Here is a 27,912-nt window from a genome sequence, read left to right as displayed (position 1 = left end):
TAGAATTTCCCATGAGCGTGCTTTCAGTGTTTACCCCATTAAGCCCCTTAATTTCAAGAAGTTAAAACGATACTGAATTGTTTATTTGAAGTGCTTTTTTGTGTCATTACTTCTAATCAACAGTCATTGCATTTTTTTTTTACACTGGATAGTTACAATACAACTCAAACAGTTATCTATGAACCAAACATTTCATGGTCCATGTTCCTGTCAATCAAGTTTGTGTTATTTAAAGAAATGGTTTTCTGGATTTTGTATCTATTGCTGTCCAGCAGTCCCAAATGTTGTTCGAGGCACAGTACGCCAATTGAGGCTGATCCCTCCTCATTTCTGGCATCCTTGAGGTCTTTCAAGGATTTTCTAATCCACCTGTCCAGAGTTTTTGTTACGTACCTCTGAAACAAGTAAGACTTGACCCCAGGCCTCTTGGCTCACGGGTAGGGACACTACTGCTGCTGCTTTACCCCTGATTTGTATATGCACAGGTTCACTTTTGGCACCAGGATTAAATGCCACAGCTGGCTCCATACTTCTAGTTTACAAGCTATTGTCAAATTGTTTTGATCTGTGAGGCAAATGGTGTTATAACTGGCCTATCCTTAAATTAGGGGAATGATGTCATATAGTTTTAAAGAATGGCCTTCATCTCGTGATACCTTTTGAAACTTTCTAAGTAGTAATTTTCTTTTCTAAAATGAAGGGCTGTTTGAGCGTATCTCCAGCTGGAAGCCAACACTTGCATGTGGGACCTTTTGAAGTTTATTTCTTACAGGCAGCAAAACATCAGCTGTCTGGGAAGTCTTCTCCATGGCAACCATAGCTCCTGACATGATATGTTTTGTCTCGACCGATGGTGTTCCATATGAGCAAAACACTTCAGGCGTGCCATGTATGATTTGCAATAAATGTTGCTGGCATATTACTACTCTTTACCTTTGTATTTTAATTACTAATTTGTTGAAGTTTTCAATTAACTTCGCTAAGCTTTTTAAACTGTAAATAGAATGCTTTTTGTTAACTCTTTAAACACCAAACTTCCTTTTTCCTGCACCCAAATGAATGTACTCAGTGCACTGCTGAAGTAAATAGCAACAATTATATTTAAATGTATCATATTGGGAGTCCTTTGCCATCCTTAATGTATGTTAAACTCAAAGCAATACACATGTCAATTGTATTTAGTACATTTGAGGTATTGAACTTTTAGCTGCAAAGTTTTTTGTTTTTATTTAAATCTCCTTGAAGGTGTTGAATGGTTTCAAAATTATTTGCAAAGCCCTCATCTTGTGTATTCTATCACCCATTAAAAGGAATACCATGCCAATTTGCTTACTGAGATATCTACATTGCTTTTGTCATAATAGTTGTTACACCTCACCCAAATGGCAATTCTTCATGCTTTTGACGAGAATTTTCATGTTAGTTGTTTATTGAACTGTACCAAATTGAAATGGAGGAGGGGAAAGTGAGGACTGCAGATGCCTCTTTTTTTTTTTCCCTCCTCCACCTCCCCACCTGAGCCTCCAACTCTGCACTGTTGTCTTGACCTGTCCATCATTTTTTCCCATCTATCTGCTCCACCCTCCTCTCTGACCTATCACCTTCTTCCCCCTCCTTCATCTACCTAGTTCACTCTCAGCTATCTTACCCCCAAGCCCCACACCCCTCCCATTTATCTCTCAGCTCCTGGCCCACAAGCCTCATTCTTGATGAAGGGCTTATGCCCGAAACATCAATTCTACTCCTCAGTTGCTGCCTGACCTGCTCTGCTTTTCTGGCACCACACTCCCAAATTGCAGTGAAGCTTATTTTATTCCATTTAAGTTGTCTGTGCTGGCAGACACCTTCCACGATGAACCTAAGAAGTCATTCCTCAGTTTTGGTTCTCTTATTACAACTGCGACTATTCCTCAAACTAAACCAGACTCAGTCTCACCTTTATTCCATTAAGGTGTCTGTGCTGTCATTTTTCTGCGGGGATTGTTGAATATCAATTAGGTGTGGAATATTTGGATCTTTTGTTTTCTTAATCCAGGAGTGCTAAGGATAATTGCACTGCAACTTTTAACCAAGGTGGAAATAATAAACTTTCCTCAGTCATTTTATATTCAGTAGTATAACCAGACTTTACTAACATGAAAAGTGTTTATTTTTCTAAAATTTAATTTGTATTTGAAATTTGTTTCCATAATGGCACAGCATTTAACAGTAGTAGTTAAAAGCCTGATTGTTTAACATCACTTCTGGAATGTTCACTAACCTTTGATAACTCCCAATAATCTTTATCAATATTCTAATGGAACATAACTCTAATTCCAATAGGAATTTTTTAAAACGTTATTTTTGGCAGGAATGGGAAGCAAGCATGGTTATAAATGAATCAAGAGAGTTAAAGAACTGAGTTTCCCAGCAGGCACTGGGTTTGTATGCAGATCCAGGTCTCTGACTGAGGCTTCACACCTGCATGTTCTTCTGGAGCCAGCAAATTGGTAGGTCACTTGTAGGTCCCCTATCCAATTGCAGATGGTGGGTGCATTCCTGGCTTCTAAATGGTATGATTGGCAAGCGCTCTTCTCATTGGAGTTTGCAGGTGATTTTTCTTTCATGTCTTTCCAGGTGGTGGGAATGGTTTGGTGTGTTGCCCCAGCACAGTGTGCCCCAACCTCATCTCCCATATCCAGCTCACCCTAGGCTTGGAAAATCTACCCCAAAGTGCTTAGAGAAGAATCAGTGAAATTACCCACAAAGTGAAACAGAGGGGAATCAGGAAATAAATATTTAAATTCAGTAGATTTTAAATAAAAGTCCAACACCATTGGTCTTAGAATATTCCTTATTCAAAGTGCTGGCTCTTTTTTTAATTGAAGGACTGATAAATCTGTTCTCCTAACCATTCCTCTATCTGAGAAGCCAAGCTCCTTTTAAGAATGAAGTGTACTAATTTTCTCCAAGAAGAATGAGGCTTTGCTTAAAAACTGTCCATCATAGTTAATGAAGTGTCAATGCTGTATCAAATATTTATAACTGCAATCAATTAGAATGGACTGCATGGTTGTCCAGAGTGCATAATCTTTCAATAAGCTCCAGCCGAAACTTGAACACTTTTTAATGAAACCAAGTGTATGAGCCACATGGTAAACGATGGGACTGGGTCTGATTTAGTTTGAGGACTATAGCAGTTACAATATGAGAACCAAGACTGAGGAATGATTTCTTAGATTCATTGTGGAAGGTGTAGATTTGACAGCTGAAAACAGAAACATCAACTCTCTACTCTAAGGTGGGAAACAGATGCTTGCTGCATGCGCAGTGTAAGCAAGTCATTTGAATGTTAAGTACTGACACTGCTGATCATGTTCAAGATGTTTAGCTGATAACATACAATTTTGAATAGTCAAAATCAGCTAGTGTCTCTAATTTTTCATGGTTTTCATTTCCATTAGTTATATTGGAACACTCTGTGCTGCTTAAATTAATGAAATCTGTTTGTTGATTGGAATTGAGGAATAAGGGAACGATCTTGTGTAACTTTTTTAGTGCATTATTGCCAGCATTTCCTCAGCATGCAAGGAATAGACCAAGGCAGCATCCAATTGCTGTCTTTGATTTTTAAAAAAAATTATTCATGGGATGCAGCTCTTGATGGCATTCCTAATCCCAGAGAAGTGAGCAGTTAAGAATCAAGTCACATTGCTCTGAGGCTGATGTCACACATTTGGGGTCACATGACCAGGTAAGGACAGCAGAGTTTTATCCCTCTAGGACATGAGTGAACCAGGTGGGGTTTTAAACAATTTATAATGATCATTTGGTCACCATTAGATGAGCATTTTTCAGATTTATTTATTAAATTCAGAAGTCTTCTATCTGTCTTAAAGGGATGTCCCAAAAATGCTAACCAAAATATTATCCTTCTGCCATTGTCACCACCTCCCAACAAACTTGCTGATACGTGAATTCCACCTTGCCATGGCTACAAGTTATTGATTTTGCATATGTGTGCCGTTCAGAATTTACTGGGATGAGCAGATGAAGAATATGTCTTTTCTTCAGACTCACTGGAATGATTGGTTTCTGATTTACATTGAGTTTATTTTTAAAAGGCAGTATAAATTAATAATGGAATTAAGAGGTATTCGAGTGATGAAACAATCTTGAAAGAGAGGTTACTCAAAAACCAAAATAACTGCGAATGCTGTAATATACAAACAAAAATAGAAATTGCAGGAAAACTTCAGTTCTGAGGAAGGGTCACTCGACCCACAGCGTTACCTCTGGATTTCTCTTCACAGATGCTGCCAGACCTGCTGAGCTTTTCCTGCAATTTCTTCTATTTTAGTTTTTGAAAGAGTGGTGTATTACTACAATTAAACAAAGTGATTTACTTGCAACTACTTAAAGGGGATAATCCTAATGATTATGCATTTTAGTCTTAAAAATACTACTAAGAAGAGGAAGATCTAGACTAAGTCATAGTTGTATGTTGTAGCTGTGCTATGCAATTGATAATAATCAATGAAGAGGTAAGGAGAGCTACTTTTTTCTCTAGTTCAGAAGGGGTTTGATTTTATGCAATTATTGACTGAAATTCCATGTTAACAGTGAGCCACTTATATGGATTTGGATTAATGGATGCAGAAGCTATGGTGAAAGAAGCAGAGCGTTGGAAATCAGTCCCACCCCAACATAGCTGCGTAGAGAACCCAGACAAACAAAGCAGGTACCAAATATGTGCAAACAAAGATATGATCAACTTGGTTGGCCAATGATTTCAGAGCTCTATTTTTCCACAATAACGTAATTTTAGTAACTTACCCTTCTTGTTAACCTTCATTGAATGCTTTTAACTTGAGTTTCATTTTGTTATAAAATATTTTATATAGTTTTAGAAGAATAACATTAACATTAAAGAGAGAAAACCATGGCTAATTAGATAAATTTATTTTGGGTCTGCTGGCTTATTTTCTTTTCCTGTTGTAAGAGAATTATCTGAATTATCCAGTCACACTTTAACTCAGTTAAATGCTGAGTAATATACATTCTTTTACATTCTAGAGAAGATACAAACCAAATACAGTAGTCCCCCCGTACTATCGGGGATACATTCCCAAGACCTACCACGGAAGCCCGAAACAGCAGATACGAGCGAATCCATTAATTTAAATGGGAAATTTACCTTCCCAGAATTCCGGGAGGTTCCCTATATTATGTTCGCGGGCCACGGTAAACTGCAGGTAACTGAAACCACGAAAATAATTCTGTGGACATGGGGTTCACCCTATAGCAGAATTGGTCAGAATATTAAAAAAGCAGGGAATTACTGACGAAAAGATGCATCAGATGGAAAACATATTAGAGTATGAGAGGAAGCCACCAAGGAATGTCAAAATACACAGCATGAGTTTCTACAGGTATTTTAAGAGAAAGGAATAGGTAAGGTTTGATCCTCTGGAAAATGGTCTTAAAGTACTTAACATGGAAATTAGAGGTGAAATTAATAAAAACTTTGCTTCCCTCTTCACATTAGAGGATAAAAATATTCCAGTCACAGCTATAAACCCAGAAAAGAGGAACTAAGAAAATTTCAATCAAGAGGGAAATATTACTAAGCAAACAGTTAGAACTGTCAGTTGGTCAGGCTCCAGATCCAAATGAACTTCACCCTCAGTTCTTAACAGAAGTTGCTAATGAGGCAGTAGATGTGCTGGTTTTAATTTTTAAAAATCCCTCGGCTTTGGAAAGACTTCATTGACCTGGAAAACAGTTCCTATAAACTATTTTTGCGAAAGTAGGGAGGTGGAAAGGTTGCATAGGCCAATTAGCTTGATACATGGTATGGGGAAGATGTTTGAATTGGTCATTAAGAAGATTAAAGTTGTTCACTTCTTAAAATTTAAAGTGATTGAGAAGTTTGAGTTAATGGAAAAAGAAACAGAAATCCTGCTGAGGAGTTGGCAGCATCCTAAATGGTTGTATAAAATGTTTTAATGTCTTTGACACAATTAGGCAATGTAATAGAGATGAGATTTTAATTTGGTGATTTATCATGGGGGTTTGTTCTGCAAAGTTAAATTGACCCAGCTCGTAACCTGCACTCTAATTTTATGCCTCCATTGTAGTATATTTAATGCAGAGAGTGGCATTGTGTCATACTTTTGTGCTCTGATTTAATTGGACTTGCAAATCTCAATATATTTATTTAAGAAAACAAACCCTGCTTCTGAAGATCCTAAAAAGGATCTTCATCTGCATTTCTCCATTAATTGACATTCTACTTTGAAATGGGAATGGATATCTGTTCTGTCAGTGGATTTGGAAGCTTTTATTATGTCAAGTGTTTCATTGTGAATGCTCGGCTAAGTTCCAAAAGCTTCAGCTCAATGGGTAGTATTGATCTGAAAATCTTTGGAACTTTTACAAATGTATAAAAACAGACTGTCTGTGATGTAGTATATTGTTTCTTTACAAAGGTACTGAAAATATTATATGCATCCCAGGTTTTTTGGTCCCGCACCAACAATAGCATGTTTGAAATCTTCTTTTGTAGATTGTTGGACGTTTAATAGTTTTCTAATTATTTCAAAATAATTCCCTCTGGTATTACATGTGCACTGAGAATTTTGTATTGTGTGCACGCTTCGGTGACTATTGGGGCAAAAACATGGCACTGGAGATGAGGTATCGCATGAGGAAATGAGTGGCTGTTGCTTTAGAACATCTTTCAATATCATTGTGAGCTGAGTTACTCTTTTATAACCAGTCAGCCTCCCATCCATTCTGTTCTCGCATTCCATTGCAGCTCTCAAAAGGTATTGCAAATCAGAGCTATGAATGAAAAGACAAGAACTCCTTAATGTTTCACATGGGTCAGGTGTGTATGACCCATGCCCATATGAAATTTTGGCTGTATGTAACTATAATTAAGTTGTTACAATGAATAGAAATTGTTTACCCTTTTTATGGTGTAGATAAAATTCCAGCAATGAATATATGTTCACCAACTGGATATGGGAATCAGTGTATTAATTAAATGTATCGGAACTTAGTGACGTTTGCTTTTGTTGGAATTTCACAGAATCACAATTGTTATGGTGCAGAAGAAGGTCATTTGGCCCATTGTGTCTGCACTACCTCTCACCGTTTACATGAGTACCAATCTCCAGCCTTTTCTCTCTAACCCTGAATGACTATTTAAATAGAAACAATGCCCTCTTTAAATATCTCTGTTAAACCTGCCTTCTTACCACAGTTCCAGGTTATGCATTCTAGGCAGAAGTTACTTAGTGTGAAATGTCTTTTTATCCCTTCACATTTTCTTCCTTTACAAAATTCCAAAAAATTGTGCCCTTTGCTTCTCAACCCTTTTATAAGAGGGAACTGTTTTTCCTATCTCCTGAATCCAGATCCCTTATGATTTTGTTTACTTTTTATCAGATATCCTCTTAACCCAATCCTCTCCAAGGTTAATAATCTCAATTCATAGTCATAGAGTCATACAGCATAGAAACAGGTACTTCACCCCACCATGTCCATGCCAACTTAAAAACATCAAATGCTATACAAATCCTATTTACCTGCAGTTTGTCCATCGACTAGTGTGTCCATGCATTTTAAGTACTCATCCAGATGCTGCTTAAAGGTCGCGAGAGTACCTGCCTCTGTCACCCTCTCAGGCAGCACTTTCCATATTTCAACCACCCTCTAAATAGAAAAAATGTTTCTCCTATCTCATCTAGACCACTTGCTCATTATAAATTTATGCCCTCTAGTCTTAGATAAGTTTGCCTTGGGGAAGAGATTCTCGCAATCCACTGTGTCTATGGCTCTCATAATTTTATATAGCTCAGTCAGATCTCCCCTCAGCCTTGTCTGCTCCAAGGAAAACAAACGCAACTTATTCAGTCTCCCCTCATAACTTTTTCATCCCAGGCCACATCCTGGTCAATCTCCTCTGCATCCTCTCCAGTGCAGTTGCATCATTCTGATAGTGTGGCAACTAGACTGCACAGTATTCCATTTGTGGCCTGTCCAATGTTTTACAAAGTTGTAATAAGATTTCTTTGCTCCTACAGTCTCCACCCTGGCTAAAAAATACAAGCATCCCATCTGCCTTCATCATCTTGTCTACCTGTGCTGACATGTAGCGATCTGTGGACCTGTACACCAAAGGCCCTTTGTTCTTTTGTGCTCCCTAGGAACCTACCATTCATTATGTATATCCTTCCTTATTGGGCCTCCCAAAATTCTTCACTTCTCACTTATCAAATTCCATCTCCTAACTCTGCCGATTTACTAAATGATCAATATCAGACTGTAGCCTGAGATCATTCTCTTCACTATCAATAGTAACATCATCATTTTTTGCCATCTGCAAACTTACTAATTATACATGCTACATTAACATCAAATCTTTGAAGTGCATAACAGACAGTAAGGGTGCCAACACCTATCCCTATGATACCACTGGTCACTGGCTTCATTACAAAAACAACCCTCTACTATCAATCTTTACCTCTTATTTGTAATCCAGTTTGGGATCTGGTTTGCGAACTTGCAGTGGATCTTGTGTTTTGGACCAGCCTACTATGTGAGACTTTGTTTACTGAAGTTCATTTAAATCACGTCAACTGTACCCTCATCAGTATATTTAGTTACTTTTCAAAAATCTCAGTTAAATTTGTCAGACAGCATCCCCTCAACAAATCCATGCTGACTATCCTTGATCAATTCCTGTCTTTCCAAGTATTGATTGATCCTGTTCCTCAGAATTTTTTTCTGTAATTTCCACATCACATGGTGTCAGGCTAAGCACTCATAATTACCTGGCCCTGCTGCTCTCTTGAACAAAAGAACCACATTAGCTATCCTCTGGTCATCCTGTCCCAGTGAAGTATTAAATGTATTTGCCAGGGCCTCAGCAATCACCTCCCTTGCATCCCATTGTAGCCTGCGATTAATTTCATCAGATCCTGGGGATTTATGCACAGATATGCCCACTAAAACATCTAATACCTCCTCCCAATTAATTTTAATGTTCTAGAGCTTCACCACCCCAACTGAAATCTCTAGCTACAATGTCTTTTCTGTGAATACAAAAGAGAAGTATTCATTTTGAGACATTACCCATGGCACTACATTTAGGTTGCCCTTCTGGTCTCTGAGATCCCACTCTTGCCCTGGTAATCCTCTTACTCTAATATATTTATAAATAGCCTTGGGGTTTTCCTTGATCCTATCTGCCAAAGATATTTCATGGCCCAGCTTTACCCTCTGAATTTGTTAAGCAACCTCCCCGCCACTCTATTTTTGTAGCATCTCCCTTGTTTTTAATGTGCTGTACCTGACGCATGCCTCTTTCTTTTTCTTTATCAAACTCATGATATTGATGTCCAGACTTCCCTGGACTCACTGCACCTGTTCTTCACTCTTAAAGAACATAATGGCCACTACTTTTAAAAGATTCTGAATTTCCATATGTAGATTTACCTGCAGTTAGCTGTGCCCAGTCTATGTTTGCCAGATCCTGTTTAATGACCTTGAAAAATGTAGATATTTAGCGCAGAAATTATCTTTATCTCTTTCCATAATGACTGAAACTTTGTTATGATCACTATCCTCAAAATATTCACCCACTGAAACTTCAACCACTTGATCGACTTCATTACCTAAGATTAGGTATGGCACTGCTCCATCTCTAGTTGGGATATCTACATACTTGTACAAAAAGCTCTCCTGGATGCCCTTTAAAAATTTCCACCATACCTAATCATTTCACACTAAGGCAGTTTCTCCAGTCTGACCACAAGTGTATCATCCCTGAAGCTAGTCTCATCCTTCCCGTAGTGTAGTGATCAGAACTGTACACAATACTCCAGCTCACCCTAACCAATATAGAAGTTCTTCGTAACTCCCCTGCTGTTTGTACATATTCCCCTATTAATGTAGTCTAGAATGCTGTATGGTTTATTAACAGATCTGTCAATCTATCCTACTTGTAATAATGTATGTACATATATGCTTGGTGTCTCTGCTCCCAAGCACATTTTAAAATTGCACCTTTTTAAAAAATATAATCCTTCCATGTCCTTTGTACTCAGGTGCATCAGCTTACATTTCTATACATATGATTATCCATCAAGCTCGTACAGTGTGAAAGCAGGTCATGCAGCCCACTGAGTCCACATTGATCCTCTGAAGAGCACCCCACCCAGACCCACCCCCTACCCTATAACCTCATATTTCCCCTGGCCAATCCACCTAGCCTGCACAGTTAAGAGTATTTAAAGGAAACTGGAGCATAGATACTGAGAGAATTTGCAAATTCCACACAAATAGTCGGCTGTGGGTGGAATCAAACCTGGCTCCCTGGCACTGTGAGACAGCAGTGCTAACCGCTGAGCCACTGTGTCTTTCACTTACCTGTCTATTGCACCAACTTGTCAGTGTTCTTTTTGAAGTTCCACACAGTCGTCCTCACAGTTTAAAATTCTGCCAAGTTTTCTGTCATCCTCTAACTTTGAAATTGTCCCTGGACCACTCTGCTCCATACCAATCTTAGTGATATCCACTACAAAGTTGCTTCCAGCTTGAAAAATACCCCTTAACCATTAATCTTAGTATCCTATCCCTCAGCCAATCTTGTATCCATGCTGATACTCTTTGGTTTATTCCATGACCTATAACTTTCCTCTCATCACTGATATTTGACAAAATCTATAATATCTTTTGGAAATCATGTACACTACCTCAACACCTTTGCTGTTATCAATCCCCTCCTTTTACTCTTTTTAAAAAGTCCTCCAAGTTAGTTAGACATGATTTTCCCTTTACATATCCATGCTGATTCTTTATCAAACAACTCAAAACTTTCCATATGACTATCAGTTCCATCCTAAATAAAGGTTTCTAAAGGTTTCCCCTCTACCAAAGTTAAAAATCACTGGTCTGTAATTGCTGAATCATCTTCATAAATCTTTATTTAAGAAAGCTGTATTGGTTGAAGTTCTCAAAGCTCTGGTGCCAACTGCAAATCTAGGAGAGATTGAAAAGTTATTACCAGTGACTGTCTGTCTAATTTTTAGTCACTACCTTTTAATATCATTTCATGCAACTCATCCAGCTCTGGTTGTTATCAACATTCCTGATGAAGGGCTTTTGCCCAAAACATCAATTTTACTGCTCTTCGGATGCTGCCTGAACTGCTGTGCTCTTCCAGCACCACTAATCCAGAATCTGGTTTCCAGCATCTGCAATCATTGTTTTTACCTATCAACTTGGTACTGACAGTTATCCAATACCACCACCTAGTCAAATTTAATCCCTTCTCATGGCCAGGTTAACACCTCTAGGCAGCATCTGTCTGGCAGGTTAAGATGGATGCAAAGTATTGTTTTAAGACCTCAGCCTCTTGTCTTCATAATCTCAATTGACATTATTTAATCTATTCGGAACTTTTTTCTACTGATGTACTAGACGTTTGTCCCAAAGTCATTTATGTTAGGTGCCAATTTTTACTGATCATCCTGTGTGCTGCACATATTTAAGTTTGCTATTCAACTTGGTTCTCAATTGAATTTATTACTCAGCACTTATCATAGGCACATCGTTGTTTCTTAATTTCTATGTCTTCCATCATCCAGGGAGCTCTGAATTTGTTGCCCTGTGTTTTCCTTTTGAGGGAATATATCTTAACTGTACCTGAATTGTCTGTAAGCCATTTGGACGAGGAGCTGTTTCTTCCACCTACTTTGGCTCCAGTCTATTTGGCCCTGTCTTGTTCTTGTCAATGGAAGCCTGTTGTTTGCCAGAATAATTTCCCACTGTCACATGATATACTTGGCCCACCTAGTTTCCAAGAACTAGGTCTCGCAGTGCCTATTTCTTGTTGGACTGAGTACAAACTACTCTAGGAAATTCTTATAAATACAATCTAGGAATGCTTGTCCCTTACTGCCCCATATACTATAGGTTGTTTGAGTCCTTCCTTATAACTAGTACATGCAGATAAGACCTTTCTGTAACTTCCTTAGCATTAGTGATAGAGTGACTGGATGGCACTATATCCACAAACAAACAATCAAACCAGCTCCTCGGGCCTGGAATGTGTCAAGCTTCTTAGTGTTGTTGGAGCACGTGGGGAGTATTCCATCATACTCTTGACTTGTGACTTAAAGATGCTAGATGAGCTTGGGAAGAGTGACGTTGCTGCTCCTTTAACAAGCTTATTCTGTCTTTTTTTTTCTCTTAGAAGGGCTGTAAAGGCAGAAGTTCTGATGTGTCTGGAAATATCTACTTGAAAAGGCTTTTAAGTGTTTTTAAAAACACTTGTACAATGAAAGGGGAGCGGCAGGTTCTCCCAGTTCAGGGTTTAGTTTGGTTTGGTTTTCGCAAGCTGTTTTGTTTAAAGCTGCTGATCCTCTCTCCTGTAAGAACCTGTGTTTTGAATTTTACCTTTTTTGCTGAGGTGGTGTTTATGGGAATGTTGCAAGTATTTGGAACAGCAGCATTAAGTTGCAAAAAGAGTCGATTGGGTTTTTCAGATAGGTTAAGTTATTTTAAATTCGGTTCTCTTTTAGAGTCATAGAGATGGACAGCATGGAAACTGACCCTTCGGTCCAACCTGTCCATGCCGACCAGAAACCCCAACCCAATCTAGTCCCACCTGCCAGCACCCGGCCCATATCCCTCCAAACCTTTCCTATTCATATACCCATCCAGATGCCTCTTAAATGTTGTAATTGTACCAGCCTCCACCACTTTCTCTGGCAGCTCATTTCATACGCGTACCTCCCTTTTCATGAAAACGTTGCCCCGTCGGTCTCTTTTATATCTTTCCCCTCTCCCCCTAAACCTATGCCCTCTAGTTCTGGTCTACCCCATCCCAGGGAAAAAGACTTGTCTGTTTATCCTGTCTATGCCCCTCATGATTTTGAATAAATCTAAGGTCACCCCTCAGCCTCCAACCTCCAGGGAAAACAGCCCCAACCTATTCAGCCTCTCCCTATAGCTCAAACCCTCCAACCCTGGAAACATCCTTGACAATCTTTTCTGAATCCTTCGAAGTTTCACAATGTTGTCCTGATCGGAAGAATACCAGAATTGCACACAATATTCCAACAGTGGCCTAACCAATATCCTGGGCAGTTGCAACATGACTTCCCAACACCTATACTTTTGTTCATGTTTCATTTAATACTCTGTAAATAAATTCTGTTTTGTTTAAAACTGAGTGGTAGGGCCAGCTGCATCACTCTTGGAATATTCACTTTACACCTGCTTAAAACAACGTGCAAAGTCGGGGTCTGGGCTATCTTCATGAAATATTTTGAGGGGGTCTGACCTGGTCCATAACAGAAGTCAGATGGTGCATTACGCATTGTAGTATTCTCAGTCTTTGACCTGCCTCTAACCACTGTAATTATATGGCTAATGCATTTCAGTTTCTAGTCCATTATAAACCTCAGGTTGGTGATAGTGAAGGAATTCAGTAGTAATGCTATTGAATGTCAAAGGTTGATGATTTGACTCCTCCTTGGTGGTGTGAATGTTACTTGCCACCTGCCTGCCCAAGCCTGGATATTGTCGAGGTCTTGTTGCATTTGTACATGGACTGTTTCAATATGTGGGGAGTGCAACCATCAACAAACATCCCCACTTCTAACATTTATGATGGAGGGAAGATCATTCTGAAGCTGCTGCAGATGGTTGGGCCAAGGGCACTATCCTGAGGATATTCTGGAGCTCAATTGGCTTACAACAACCGTGACTATGTTTTTTCTCTACCAGTTACTACTCCAATCTTTTCCCATTGATTCAGTCTCCTTGCACGTTCTCCCCATGTCTGCATGGGTTTCCTCTGGGTGCTCCGGTTTCCTCCCACAGTCCAAAGATGTGCAGGTTAGGTGAATTGGCTATGCTAAATTGCCTGTAGTGTTAGGTGCATTAGTCAGGAGTGAATGTAGGACAATAGGTCCGGGTAGGTTGCTCTTTGAAGGGTCAGTGTGGACTTGTTGGGCCGAAGGACCTTTTCCACTCTTTAGGGAATCTAATCTAAATCCTTGATGCCACACTTCATAAAACGCAGTCTCACCTCAACTCTGGAATTCAGTTCTTTTGTCCTTGTTTGAGCCCAAGCTGTACTGAGGTTAGGAGCTGACTGCCCTGAAGGACTTCAAACTGGGCATCACTAAGATGTTATTGTGACAAAGGTGCTGCTTGATAGCACTGTGGATGATACCTTTCATCACTTTACTGATGATCAAGAGTAAACTGATGGGACGGGAATTGGCCAGGTTCAATTTAACCCATTTTTTGTGTAATTGTCCACATTCAGGTAGATGCCAGTGTCACAGCTATACTGGAATGGCTTGACTAGCGCTGCAGCAAATTCTGGATTACTATTACCAGAGTGTTATCTGGGCCCATAGTCTTTGTAGAATCCACTGCCAAGATGGATCATTCACTCAGCACTTCTGTGAAGATTGTTGTCAATGTCTTTGCATTATTGGTGTATTGAGCTCTCCTATTATTGATGATTGGAACATTTGTCGAGTCATCTCCAAGTTTTTAATTGTCCACTACAATTCACAACTGGTGTGCCAGGACTGCAGAGCTTAGATCTGATCCTTTGGTTGTGGAAACCATTAATTCTGTCTATCATTTGCTGTTTATACCATTTGGCGCACAAGTCATCTTATTTTGTAGCTTCACCAAGTTGAAATCTTGTTTTAGGTTAGTCTAGTGCTGTTCTTGGTATGCCCTTTTGCACTCACCATTCAAATTGGGTTGATCCTTGGCTTAATCCTTCCACAATCCAAAAATGTCCAGGTCAGGTGAATTGGCCAAAGTTAAATTGCCCGTAGTGTTAGGTGCATTAGTCAGAGGAAAATGGGTCTGGGTGGGTTTCTCTTCGGAGGGTCGGTGCAACTTGTTGGGCCAAAGGCCTGTTTCCACACTTTAGGGGCAGGACAGTGGCTCAGTGGTTAGTACTGCTGCCTCACAGCACCAGGGACCCGGGTTCAATTCCAGCCTCTAGCGACTGTCTGTGTGGAGTTTGCACATTCTCCCCTTGTCTGCGTGGGTTTCCTCTGGGTGCTCCGGTTTCCTCCCACAACCCAAAGATGTGCAGGCCAGGTGAATTGGCCATGCTAAATTGCCCATTGTGTTGGGTGTATTAGTTAGGTGTAAATATAGGGTTGGGAATGGGTCTGGGTGGGTTACTCTTCAGAGGGTCGGTGTGGACTTATTGGGGCGAAGGGCCAGTTTCCATACCATAAGGAATCTAATCTAATCTTAATGGTAATGTTCGAGTGGGGGATATGCTGGGCCAAGAGGTTGTAAATTATGCTGGAGTACAGTTTAGTGACTGCTGATGGTCCACAGTGCCTCATGGATTCTCAGTCTTGTGTTGCTAGATTAATTTAACAGACAACATGATGTTTGATATTATTCATGCGAAGGTGTGACTTTATCTTCACAAGGACCTTCCTGATATGGTCATGGACATCAGTGGCAAGCACTTTGGTAAGAATGAGGTCAAGTTGGGGTTTTCCCCTTTATTGATTCCCTCACCACCTGCACAGCCAGTACTACCAGCTCTCACCTTTAGGTCTCAACTAAATGGGTCAGGTAGTGTGACTGTCAAGCTACTCTTGATAGTCATTTGAAGTTTTCTCTACACCTTAATAATACATCCTGTGCCCTTGACAACCTGTGTACTTCTTCCAAGAGCTCTTCAACATAGAGTGCTAATTCTTCTCTGAAGTGGGGGAGGAGGGTTGCGTAGGCAGCAGGAGATTTCATGCCTAAGGTTGACCTAATACTATTCGATTTCATTGTGTCTGGAGTCAATTTTGAAGACTCTTCGGGCTGATCTCTCCTGACTGTATACCACTCTGCTGCTACCTCTGTTGAATCTACCCTGTTGTTGTGACAAAAAATACCTAAGGATGATTTTGGGACATTCTTTGCAAGGAATGTTTCCGTGAATAATCGGCCTAATTCAGGCTTTTGCTTGACTAGCCTGTGAGATAGCACTCCCAATTTTGGCTCTAGCCCCCTGACATTAGAGGACATTGCAGGGTCAATAGAACTGTTTATGCAGTTGGTATTTCCGGGTCCTTCATTTATGCCAGGTGCTCTGTCCAGTTTCAGTCCTTTCTTCCTTTCTAGTGGTTGATACGACTGAATGGTTTGTTAAGACAATTGTTTCATGGTCATCAGTAGACATTTAATTACAATTCAGATTCCACTGTTTGGTTAAAACCCAATCCCCAGACCATTACCTGGGTCTCTGGATTAATAGTTCAACAATAATACCCCATAATCGTTGCCACTACATGCCATCTCCATTGCTGTTGTCCACTGGGTGTAGGTATATCCACAATGCTGGTGGGGAGCAAGTTCGAGGATTTTGACCCTTCAACATTGACATCGTTGAAGTCAGATTCCATGTTTGTCTGAGTCTAAACCAAAAAGCTTTAGTAACCTCTCTCTCTTTTTATCAATATTTTCTGGTAGTTCAATTGCTTTTAAGCACTTTGCAATTGAGCAGAATGCAAAACTATTTGGGGAAGTTGATAGAAAATCAGTAAATGGTTCCAAGTCTAAAATTTCATTGCAGAAACGTATGTGTTTGTGATTTATTTAAAAATTGAACTGAAATCCTGTAGACATTTCCTGAAGGGAATGGCATAATTAGGAAACCATGTAATAAAATGTTTCTGTGAACAATTGCTTTTTAAGGCAGTCATGGTAGCAATAATTTGTAACTGGCCTCATCTTCGAAAGGATATTGGCCCATGATGAAACATTTAACTTATGTGGCTTACCTTGAATCACATTGACTATTTTTGTTGCAGAACTATCCGTCCTGAACATCACGTGAGAGCAGTCTACAAAGCCACTGGATGTTTAGACAACGCAAACCACCGCGTGATTTATTTGGAACATGTTGTTGTCCGAGTCACCATTTCCCACCCTCGACGAGGTGACCTGGCAATATACCTGACCTCTCCATCTGGAACAAAGTCTCAGCTCTTGTCTAACAGGTATTTGCATTTCACTATCAGCCATATTTAATTCCTTGATTCATTGCCAATGCCATGTCCTGATTAGTGATTGCTGTTAATGAAATTATTTCATTTACTTGTATTAAACCTTTGCAATTCTGTATTCAGACTTTTAATTACAATTCAGATTCCACTATTTGTTTTGGTGGGATTGAAACCCAGTCCCTAGAACATTACTTGGGTCTTTGGATCACTAGTTCAGCAATAATTTCACAAGAAATGAGGAATATTTCAGAAGAGTATAATAGTCATTGGTCATTCAAAATGATTGACATTATTTTATCTCCTACGTTATCTTCTTGTAAGGGACCGAATTCTATTTCTCCAGGTAGAAAATTTCACTGTACACATCCATAGTCATGGAAGGAAGATGCAGTGCACAAGATAACATGAGAGATGAAGGATTGAGAGAAAATGAGGACTGCAGATGCTAGAGATCAGAGTCAAGAGTGTGGTGCTAGAAAAGCATAGCAGGTCAGATAGCATCCAAAGAGCAGGAGAATCAGTGTTTCAGGCATCAGCCCTTCACTGGCGTATTTCTGATTCCTTTGATTATGCCAGGTGCTCCAACCAGTTTCATTCCTTTCTTACTTTTTAGTGGTTGATACAACTGAATAGCTTAAGACAATTCATCAGGACTTAGGCCCGAAATGTCAATTCTCCTGCTCTTTGGATGTTGTCTGACTTGCTGTGCTTTTCTAGCCCCACACTCTGAACAAATGAAGGATCGCGCAGATTTGGACACAGTAGGGTGGGTGGGGCACTCTTGGTTGGTAGAGGGTGGTTTACAGTTGGAGGAGATTAGAAATGGGAGCGGTGAGGCCACAGAGGTTTGAATTTTAATTAGTCATAGTGGATAATCAGGAGCTGTTGTAGACAGCATACATCAGGATTTGAGGTGAGCTAATGTTCTGAGGAGAGAAGCATGGCCAGTTGAACATTGGAAAAGCTGAGTTTGGAGGTACAGGTAATTCTGAGACAATGCGCATTTCGACAGCGCAATTTGGGCATAACTTTGCTGAAGAATTGGGGAACAATATTTTGGAGAACGTGTACCTCTGTTGGCAAAAGCATGATTCCATCGGCGATTGGTTCATGTGTTTCGTTCTGCGCATGCACCAATGTCTGTGCTGAAGTCTCTGCGCGTGCGCCAATGTCAGTTGCTGACAAAGTAGCTTTCTGAGAGAGATACTGTACATAGAGCAGCTTTCTTACATTTTTAAATGTACTGACTTAAATTTACTTTTGTTTTATTAATAAATATGATTTCAACCTTCATTTAGGTTATGCTGTACTTTGTGTTAGACTTTTAGGTGATTTTTGAGCGATTGAGAGTGATGTTTTTGCTGGTCTGCCCCAATCCCACTTTTCCTACAGGCCCCATTCTTTCAATTAAGCAATTTTCTATTATAACATAGAGCATTACAATGCCGGACTGGCCCCTCTGCCCTTGATGTTGCGCTAACCTGTGGAACCAATCTGAAGCCTATCTATCCTACACTATTCCATTTTCATGCATATATTTATCCAATTACCATTTAAATGCACTTAAAATTGGTGAGTCTACTACTGTCGCAGGCAGTGTGTTCCACACCCCTGCTACTCTGAGTAAAGAAACCATCTCTGACATCTGTCCTATATCTACCACCCCTCGTGCTAGCCATCACCATCTGAGGAAAAAGGCTCTCACTGACTACCCTATTTGACCCTCTGATTATCTTGTATGTCTCAATTAAGTCACCTCTCAACCTTCTTCTCTCTAATTAAAACAGCCTTAAGTCCCTTAGCCTTTCCTCATAAGACCTTCCCTCCAAACTAGGCAACATCCTAGTAAATCTCCTCTGAACCCTTTCCAAAGCTTCCATATCCTTCCTATAATACACTGACCAGAACTGTACACAATAATTCAAGTTCAGTCGCACTAGAGATTTGTACAGCTGCAGCATGACCCCGTGGCTCCAAAACTCAATCCCTCAACCAATAAAACTTACACACGTGTCTTCTTAATAACTCTAACAACCTGGGTGGCAACTTTCAGGGATCTGAGTTCATGGACACCGAGACCTCTCTGCTCGTCTACCCTACCAAGAATCTTACCATTCGTCCAGTACTCTGCATTCCTGTTGTTCCTTCCAAAGTGAATCACCGCACACTTTTCCACATTAAACTCCATTTGCCACCTCTCAACCCAGCTCCGCAGTTGATCTATGTCTCTCTGTAACTTACAACATCCTTCGTCACTATCCACAATTCCACTGACCTTCGTGTCATCTGCAAATTTACTAGCCCAACCTTCTATGTCCTCATCTAGGTCATTTATAAAATTAACAAACAGCAGTGGACCCAAACACAACCTTGCAGTACACCACGTGTAACTGAACTCCAGGATCAACATTTCCCATCAACCATCACTCTCTGTCTTCTTACAGCTAGCCAGTTTCTGATCCAAACTGCTAAATCCCCCTCAATCCCATGTCTCCATAATTTGTGCAATAGCTTATGGTGGAACACATTTCCATTGAAATCCATCTACACCACATCAACCACTTTACCCTTATCCACCTGTTTGGTCATCATTTCAATGATCACAATAAGGTCTCTGAGGCACGATCTACCTATTACACAACTGTGTTGACTATCCCTAATCAACTTCTTCCTGTCGATGATTATAAATCCTATCTCTTATAAACTTTTCCAACACCTTTCACACAACCAAAGTAAGGCTGACTGGTCTATAATTTCCAGGGTTGTCTCTACCCGCTTCTTGAACAAGGGAACAATATTTACTGTCCTTCAGTCTTCTGGCACTATTCCTGTAGACAATGATGGCATAAAGATCAAAGTCAAAGTCTCTGCAATCTCCTCCCTGGCTTCCCAGAGAATCCTAGGATATATCCCAACCAGCACAGAGACTTAACTATTTTCACACTTTCCAAAATTGCTAACACTTCCTCCTTATGATACTGAATCCCGACTAGTCTAATAGCCTGTAATCTTCTTGACAACATTGTCTTTTATCAGTGTGAATGCTGACTATAAATATTCATTTCGCATTTCCCCATCTCCTCCCATTTCCCACAACTTCCCACTACTATCCATGATTGGCCCTAATCTATCTCTAGACAATTTTTTATTCCTGATATATTTATAGAAAGCTTTAGGGTTTTCCTTGACCCTACCTGCCAATGACTTCTCATGTCCCCTTCTGGCTCCTCTTAACTCTCTCTTCAGGTCTTTCCTGGCTAACTTGTAATTCTCAACTTTCACGTGACTTTCACATCTCATAAGCCACCACCTTTGTCTTGACAGGAGATCCAACTTCTTTAGTAAATCATGGCTCCCGCGCTCAACAACTCCCTCCCTGTCTGACAGGTACATACTTATCAAGGACAAGCAGTAGCTGTTCCTTGAAAAAATTCCACAATTCAATTGTGCCCATCCCCTGCAGTTTCCTTCCCCATCCTATGCATCCTAAGTCTTGCCTAATCGCATCATCATTGCCTTTCCTCCAGCAAAAGCTCTTGCCCTGCATTATATACCTATCCCATTCCATCACTAAAGTGAAATAACCAAATTGTGGTCTCTGTCACCAAAGTGCTCACCTACCTCCAAATCTAACACCTGACCAGGTTCGTTACCCAGTACCAAATCCAATGTGGTCTCGCCCCCTTGTTGGATTTTCCACACATTGTATCACTAAAGAAACTCGACATGTATAAGCATCAGCTCTTATTTTGGAGGGAAAGACAAAGGTTAAGATGGTCACCTTGATACTGCCCTGAGAAACCCTGCTGCAATATCCTGGATGTTGGCTTTCATCCACCACCATCTTCCACTGCATCAGGCATGACTCCAGCCAGGATAGATTTTCTTCCTGATGCATAAAGTAAAATACTGCTTTACCTGGAAGGTGTCTGGCTTGGACAGTAAGGTGAAAGGTGGTGAATGGTCAAATGCTGCATCTGCTGAGATTTGCATGGGAAGTTACCATGGTTGAGTGAGGAATTGTCAGGAGTGATGGAGCAGTCAAACAGTGTATTGCAGTGGGAACAGTCCCTGGGAAATGCTGATTTGTGGAGTGAAGGGGAAGATGCATTTGGAGGTGGCAGAGAATGATATTTGAATGCTGAGAATAGTGGGGTGGAAAGTGAAGGGGAACGTTATATTGTTATGGAAAAGAAAGGAAGGGGTGAGGGCAAAAGTGCAGGAAATGGGTTGGACACAGCTGAGGGCCCTGTGAACCATCATAGTAGGGAATCTCTGGTAGGGGGCAAAGGTCCTTGGTGGACGAAGGAATGCTGCACTGTTCCAATGAGGTGCAAAGCAAGCTTAAGGGCCATCTGGCTTACTTTGCAGCCTCTACAGTTAATAATGAATTCCACAACTTCAGATCCTAGCCTTGTGACTTTCTTGTCTTTTACATGCTCAGATGTTCAGCATCTGCAGTGCAGAGGAACCTCAATTATCTGAAGGACGTGTGGGGAGCATTTCGTTCGGTTAATTGAATGCTGGATAACATAGTTTAGTCTGCATTGGTACCTTGCGATCTTGCCGGATAATCCAATACTTGGATAGTCGAATGCTAGATAATCGCGGCTCCTCTGTATTTACTTTTATTCTATGGCAAAACTAGCAGTTATTAGATTTCTGAGAAGTGTGTTTCAATTTTAAACAAATCTCCATTGCCTGCAACAAACATCCAATGACCTTTTTTTAAACAAACCACTATATCCCCAAAACTTTAAATTTCATTTTCCACAATCTTTCAAAATGCAAGTCTTTGAAGCAGTCTTTGGTATAAAGCATCTTTAGAACACAGCCTCTGGATTACTAGTCATAATATCAGAAGTGCAATGGCTTTTAACCTCTTTTCACAAGATAACCTCTGTATTTAAAAACACAAAAGCCAGTTTAACTCCTTGGAGAAGAATAGCCATCACTTTCCATTGAAAGCCCACATAGAGGTAAAATGATATGTTCCTAGCCCTGCCTTTTATCTCTCTATCATTTATTATTGCCCTGTCTTTCTATTGCCTGTATTATTTGCATGCTCTATATAAAAGGGACACTCCTTTCAGACCATATTTTCAGGATTGCTAGTCATTCACTAATTTGCATTTTTTTCTAGCTTTGATTATCAACTACCTCTTTGGTTTGCAAAGAGAGATCATATCATTCAACAAATGTGATTGCAGTTCTTGCTATATTGAGTACATAATTCACAAAATCATACCTAGCTCTTTAACTTGTAGCAGCAATTTAAATGATATAACAAAATTGAATTTCCTTCACTCCAAGTGTGGGAAAACCAGTGACCAGTGGTTGAAATGGTTCCACCATCTGTGGAAGATGAAAATATAGCTTAATGTTTCTTCAAGTTAGCACCAGAAGTATGAGTTGCCACTGCCATCCAATACAGAGAAAGATGACTACAATTCAACTTGGCTCTTTGCTCTGGTATTTTCCAACCACGTGTGCGTGGGTGAACAAAGGTTGGGTGTGGATCTTGAAGAATGCTTCTGGAAAGTTATACAAAAATTAATAATCTACTGCTTTTGACGCAGCCCAAGACGGGCTTCCCATTCTTGTGAAATAATGCGCTTTTTTTTTATTCGCAAGTAATAAGCACATAGAAAACTGTAATTATAGTGAGCTAAACTGATCCTTTGCAGTTGAACACATGTTTAGAATAGTGTTCAAAAATGTCTGAAACAGACTTGTTCGAAAGGAAAATGTTTTCATGGTAATCAGTCTCTCGGAACAGAACAGAAAGTTTTGATTAGACTGTTTAGTGTGTCTGGATTTCCTCTCAAGTTCACTTTGCCAGCTGATGAGTGGCTGGAGCTATTCCTGAGGGAAAACAGCTGCTCAATGGATAGTTTATCTAATATCTGCAGGTGCAGAACAGGCAAAGGCCCACTACTGTATTGAAACTGGCCTTGTTTAAAGTATTCCACTCCATTAACACACCATACATAGATTGCTTGCGTGTCAAGTACTAATTCACTGGGTCGGAAGCTTTTAACACGCCCGGCAAAGTTCAGTTTATTGTGCAACTGTTAGCTTGCAGGGTTGCACAACCTGTGTGTGTAATCAGTTTGACCCCTGCAAATGGCCACATTACTTCTGAGCTATGGTGAATTTTAAGTTTTCTTCTGAAGTGCACAAGACCTATTATGGCTGTTGAAGATGGCTGCTAGAGGGAATTGTTCCCAAATCTATCACTACTTCCTATGGGGAAACACCAGCACCTGCATTTATACAGTGTGCTGGTAATTTTTAAAAATTTCATATACATATCAAGGTGTGCAGTATTTGCATAATGCCTAGCTTAGGTTTAAAACTGCTGCAAGAAATGAAATGCTTTTGTTTTATTGTCCATTTTAATTTCTACATTCCACTTATTGCCTGCTTATTTTGCCTTTCTTTCCAATTCTTCCTTTGACTTTGTTCTTGTCTAGTTGCATAGTGCTTCTCAAGTCTAAAGTGCCTGCTTTTCTACATTGGCTTTCTATTTTGAAATGAAAGCGGAGGAACCTGGATTGTCTGATTGACATGAGAGCGGGGAGTATTTTGATCAGATAATCAAATGTTCAGATAACACAGTTTAGCCAAGCATCGGGACCTTGCGATCTTCTTCGGATAATCCGAATTTTGGATAATCGTTCCTCTGTATGTCAATAACTCCCAGATTTCATTTCTCTTTGTTTCTATGGGGACACACACATGTTACTGGGATTTTTAGTTTGAAAGAAAGGAACCAAAATTCTGAACTTAATAAAAGTGATCATGTGGCTATCAGATTGTCTTTATAAAACCCAGTGTCTCACTTAGATCTTTTAAGGAAATCCATCCACCATCCTTACCAGAGCAGGTCTAAATGTGATTTTAGCCCTATACAAACATAGTTGATTCTAACTGCTGGTTTATTGCATCAACCACTACAGTTTATGAAAGTCCACCATCATTTCTTAAGGTTGTTTTTTAAAAAAAGTGATAAAATGACACTCAAGAATGATACAGGATCTCTAGGCTCACCCTTTTCAAATGCCAAAGGATAGTCTTATGTGTTGATTTAATAATATTGCCAAATAACTAATGATATAAATCCGATTTATTATTGGAGTCCAATGGTTAATGTAGACTATGTATAGTTTATTCAAAATGATTAAATGCTTGTGTTTATTGTTATGCTGTTTAACACATTCTTTACAATATTCATCAACTATTTTAGTATCTCTGAAATTAGCACAAATGTAGTAACATAGGAGAAGTAGGAAAGTGTTAATATTTTCCTGAATCCTGGTGGCCTAAACCTGTGTTTCTTATACCTCCAAATTGCAGCAGATAATTTGGAAATTACGCCCTTTAACTGTGTATCTAGCAATAGAAATGCTTGTAATAAAACTTGCTTCTAATCTTGTACTTCTAAACAAACTGTTTTTTAAAATTTCTGGCTGCTTGCTTTTTAAACTGTAAAGTTAAGCAGGATATTACAATTATTTTTTACAGCATTATCTCTGTTTTGACAAACGTTTCATAAGTATAGGGGAAAACATTAAAACAGATATTTCAATGTGCATTTGTTAATCACTTTCATTAGCTATTGGGCCTGTGGTAAATTTAAACTGCTGCTTTGTGTTTTTTTAAAATTGGAATTGAATGCTTCATTTGCTCCTGCACCATAGAGTCACCTCTATGTAAATTATTTTGCAATGTTTGTATGCTCTAGTATGTTTATTGCTGCTTGTTTTCTCTGTGGGCCTCATTATATGACAGGGTGCAATTAATGGCAACATTGAACCAACTGTACTGCATTAAAATTAAAATTTGTTTCATTGCATGTAAATGTTGTCACTAGCAGCATGAGTAAAAACCATCCTTGATAAGTTCTTATGCTTCTGTAGAAAAGCAATGCATCAACAAGTTGTAGTGCTGATGCCTCCAAGGAGCCCTTCAATCATCATTTTAGTTATATTTTAGTTTATGATTGCATCTTTGAAAGGAATGTGGAAAGCAACATTTCTAATTGATTTGTGCAATTTTAAAATTTGATTTTTGCTTTTAAGAAAATACACATTTCGATAAACATATTAAGAGGTTGATAAACCTATTAAGAGGTTATTAAGGGGCCTTTTGAAAGATGTTTTGAGACATTGCATAAATAGTTGAAAACTGATTCTGAACTGTGTCTAGCAAAATTTTTTTTTGAAAAGGTGGCCAGACAATAATAAGTCCTACAGACCAGAGCCAATCATTAGGAATGACAGCTAGAAGATTTTTTCTGGTAATGCTTAGCCTGAGGATTATCAAAGGCCAAATCTGACTTTGTTCACTGTTTTATTAAAGCTCCTCCATTAATGTATTGGCCATTTTTAAAATTGTGGGGTTTGCAGGCTAAGCCAACATTTATTGCCCATTTGTAACACCTTTTAGAAGTTGGTGGTGGTGAATTTCTGCAGTCTGTGTGGTGTGTGTGTACACCCACTGTGTTCCCTGCACTACATGTTAGGGAATGCTGTTAAGGAATAAGTTGCAAGATTTTGATCCAGTGACTGAAGGAATTGTGATATTATTCCAAGACAGGATGGTGAGTGCTTCGGTGGTGAGCTTGCAAGTGGTGCTATTCCCATGTGTCTGCTGGCCTTGTCCTTCTAAGTGTCTGAGGTTTTGGGTTTAGAAGGTGCTGTATCATGAGCATTTGTAAGTTGTTGCAGTACATTTTATCGTTAGTGTACAGTGCTACGCAGTATATTGTTGATGGAGGGAGTGAATGTTGAAGTAGGTGGATGGGGTGCCAGTGAAGGGGATTTGCCTTGGATGGGTGGAGCTTCTTGAGTGTCGTTGGAGCTGCACTAATCCAGATATGGAGAGCATATTCCATCATATGTCTGACTCGTGCCTTGCAGGTGATGGACAGGCTATGCAACATTGGGAGATGGTCATTGGCAACTGCTCCCCCTGCTACCTCCCACCCACCACCACTTCCACAGGATGTTAGTAGTGGAATATTTTAGCAATGATAATTTCATTAAATGTCAAGGGGAGATGGGTCGATTCTCATTGGAGATGGTCATTGCCTGTTATTTGTGTGGCGTGAATGTTACATAGTTATTAGCCCAAGCCTGAATGTTGTCCAGGTCTTGCTGCATTTGGATACATCTTTGAGGAGAAAGTGAGGTCTGCAGATGCTGGAGATCAGAGCTGGAAATGTGTTGCTGGAAAAGCGCAGCAGGTCAGGCAGCATCCAGGGAACAGGAGAATCGACGTTTCGGGCATAAGCCCTTCTTCAGGAATTGGATTTGGATTGCATTTGGATACAGACTGCTTCAGTATCTGAGGAATCATGATATTGCTGAATATTGTGCAATCATTAGTAAACTTCCCCACTTCTGACTTTCTGGAGGGAAGGCGGTTGATGACAAAGGTGAAGATGGTTGAACCAGTGACATTCCTCTGAGGAACTCCTGCAGAGGTGTCTTTGGACTGAGATGATTGAACTCCATCAGTCACAACCATCTTCCTTTTGTGCTAAATGTGGTTGCAACCATATATTTCCATTTGGAATATATTATCTTTATGAACCTTGAAAGCTGAAGTATTCGTATAAATACAAAATAAATCTTTTTGAATGAAAAGTTTATTTTATTTTAATGTCCGATTGTTGTAGGGGAGTTTTCCCCAACCCCAAGTCTCCTCCTATTGGTCAATCTGGTGAGGATATAATTGTTAAGAATGATGGCTGAACCTTTTGGCCTGGATCGTAGGCTTCCCCACAGATTGGCTTGAATGCAAGGGGCAGGTATAATCCAACAGATGGCCTTCCACCCCAAACCCTTAAATTATTTTGCAGGGACATGACGGAGGCATCAAGTGCCCCATAAAATCCAGCTCTTTATCTTTTCGCAAGTTGCTAGTCTTCATCTTTAAACCTGAGAATCAGTAGGATATTCGCAGTTAGATTATATCGCTGTCATACCTAAAATTGTATTTGTCAAATGTCCACCTATTCACTTTCCTATAGGGATCACCAATCACCAATCAGAAACTTTCTGATTTTCTATCTAACTGCAGCAGCGTTGGTTAACTCCTTGACACAAAAAGTATGAATTAGTGCTGGAACAGTGGGGTCTCTCTGGCTGCTGTTATACCAGTTAGTGCCTTCAATCACAAGACTATTTTGAGAGCCAGTGATGACTTTCAAATGCCATGTTTTGATTGAAGTCAAGGATTGCCTTTTCCTATCAATTTGTTTATTCATTAGCTTTGGCTATTTCCCACTGAATTCTGTAGATGGTGATTTCCCCCCCCCCCCCTCCTCAATGTACCAGCTGTTCACAGTACTCCACGATCGATGTTAGGCCCATGAATTCATGTGTTGTAATAATCCCCCATTTCAAGCTTCAAATTACTAGATAAAGTTGTCCTGATGAAGGGCTTATGCCCGAAACGTCGATTCTCCTGTTCCTTGGATGCTGCCTGACCTGCTGTGCTTTACCAGCAACACATTTTCAGTAAATTTGTCTTGTGCTTTGGATGGCACTATTGTACCATATTGCCACGTGTTTGGAATAGTGCAGCTTGGGTTGAATTTTATGCTCATGTATCCATGAGTCAGAATTCACGAATACATTTTGAGAATTTGAGTCACGGCAGTTTTCCTCCTGCTAAACAGCTACTCATGTTTATAGAACATTTCTTCATGGCTTTATAATTTAAAAAAAAACATTGTTAAGCAACATTACGATCCAAGTAAAAGAATAGATCAGGTGGTCAAAAGTTTGGTCAAGGAGGTCATGTCCGCAGTGCTGGAAACCATTTGCTTTACTCATGTCAGTGTAAT

General features: G+C 39.8%; 1 protein-coding gene across 4 annotated transcripts in view; it reads left to right on the top strand.

Moving 5' to 3' along the window:
- The window catches only part of pcsk5b (proprotein convertase subtilisin/kexin type 5b), a 371,873-nt gene that overhangs the window by 177,385 nt on the left and 166,576 nt on the right, over positions 1–27,912 (top strand). For all 4 annotated transcript variants that reach the window (XM_043712351.2, XM_043712341.2, XM_043712369.2 and 1 more), the window contains exons 11-12: positions 4,603–4,720; positions 16,860–17,048. In XM_043712351.2, coding sequence (XP_043568286.1) covers positions 4,603–4,720; positions 16,860–17,048 — 307 coding nt within the window. The remainder of the gene's footprint in view (positions 1–4,602; positions 4,721–16,859; positions 17,049–27,912) is intronic.

Source organism: Chiloscyllium plagiosum, unplaced genomic scaffold (genome assembly GCF_037043375.1).
Source record: "Chiloscyllium plagiosum isolate Xiang-an unplaced genomic scaffold, Cpla_swu_hap1 HiC_scaffold_2, whole genome shotgun sequence".
In the NCBI taxonomy this organism is placed as follows: Eukaryota; Metazoa; Chordata; class Chondrichthyes; order Orectolobiformes; family Hemiscylliidae; genus Chiloscyllium; species Chiloscyllium plagiosum.
This window is presented reverse-complemented; position numbering and strand designations above follow the sequence as displayed.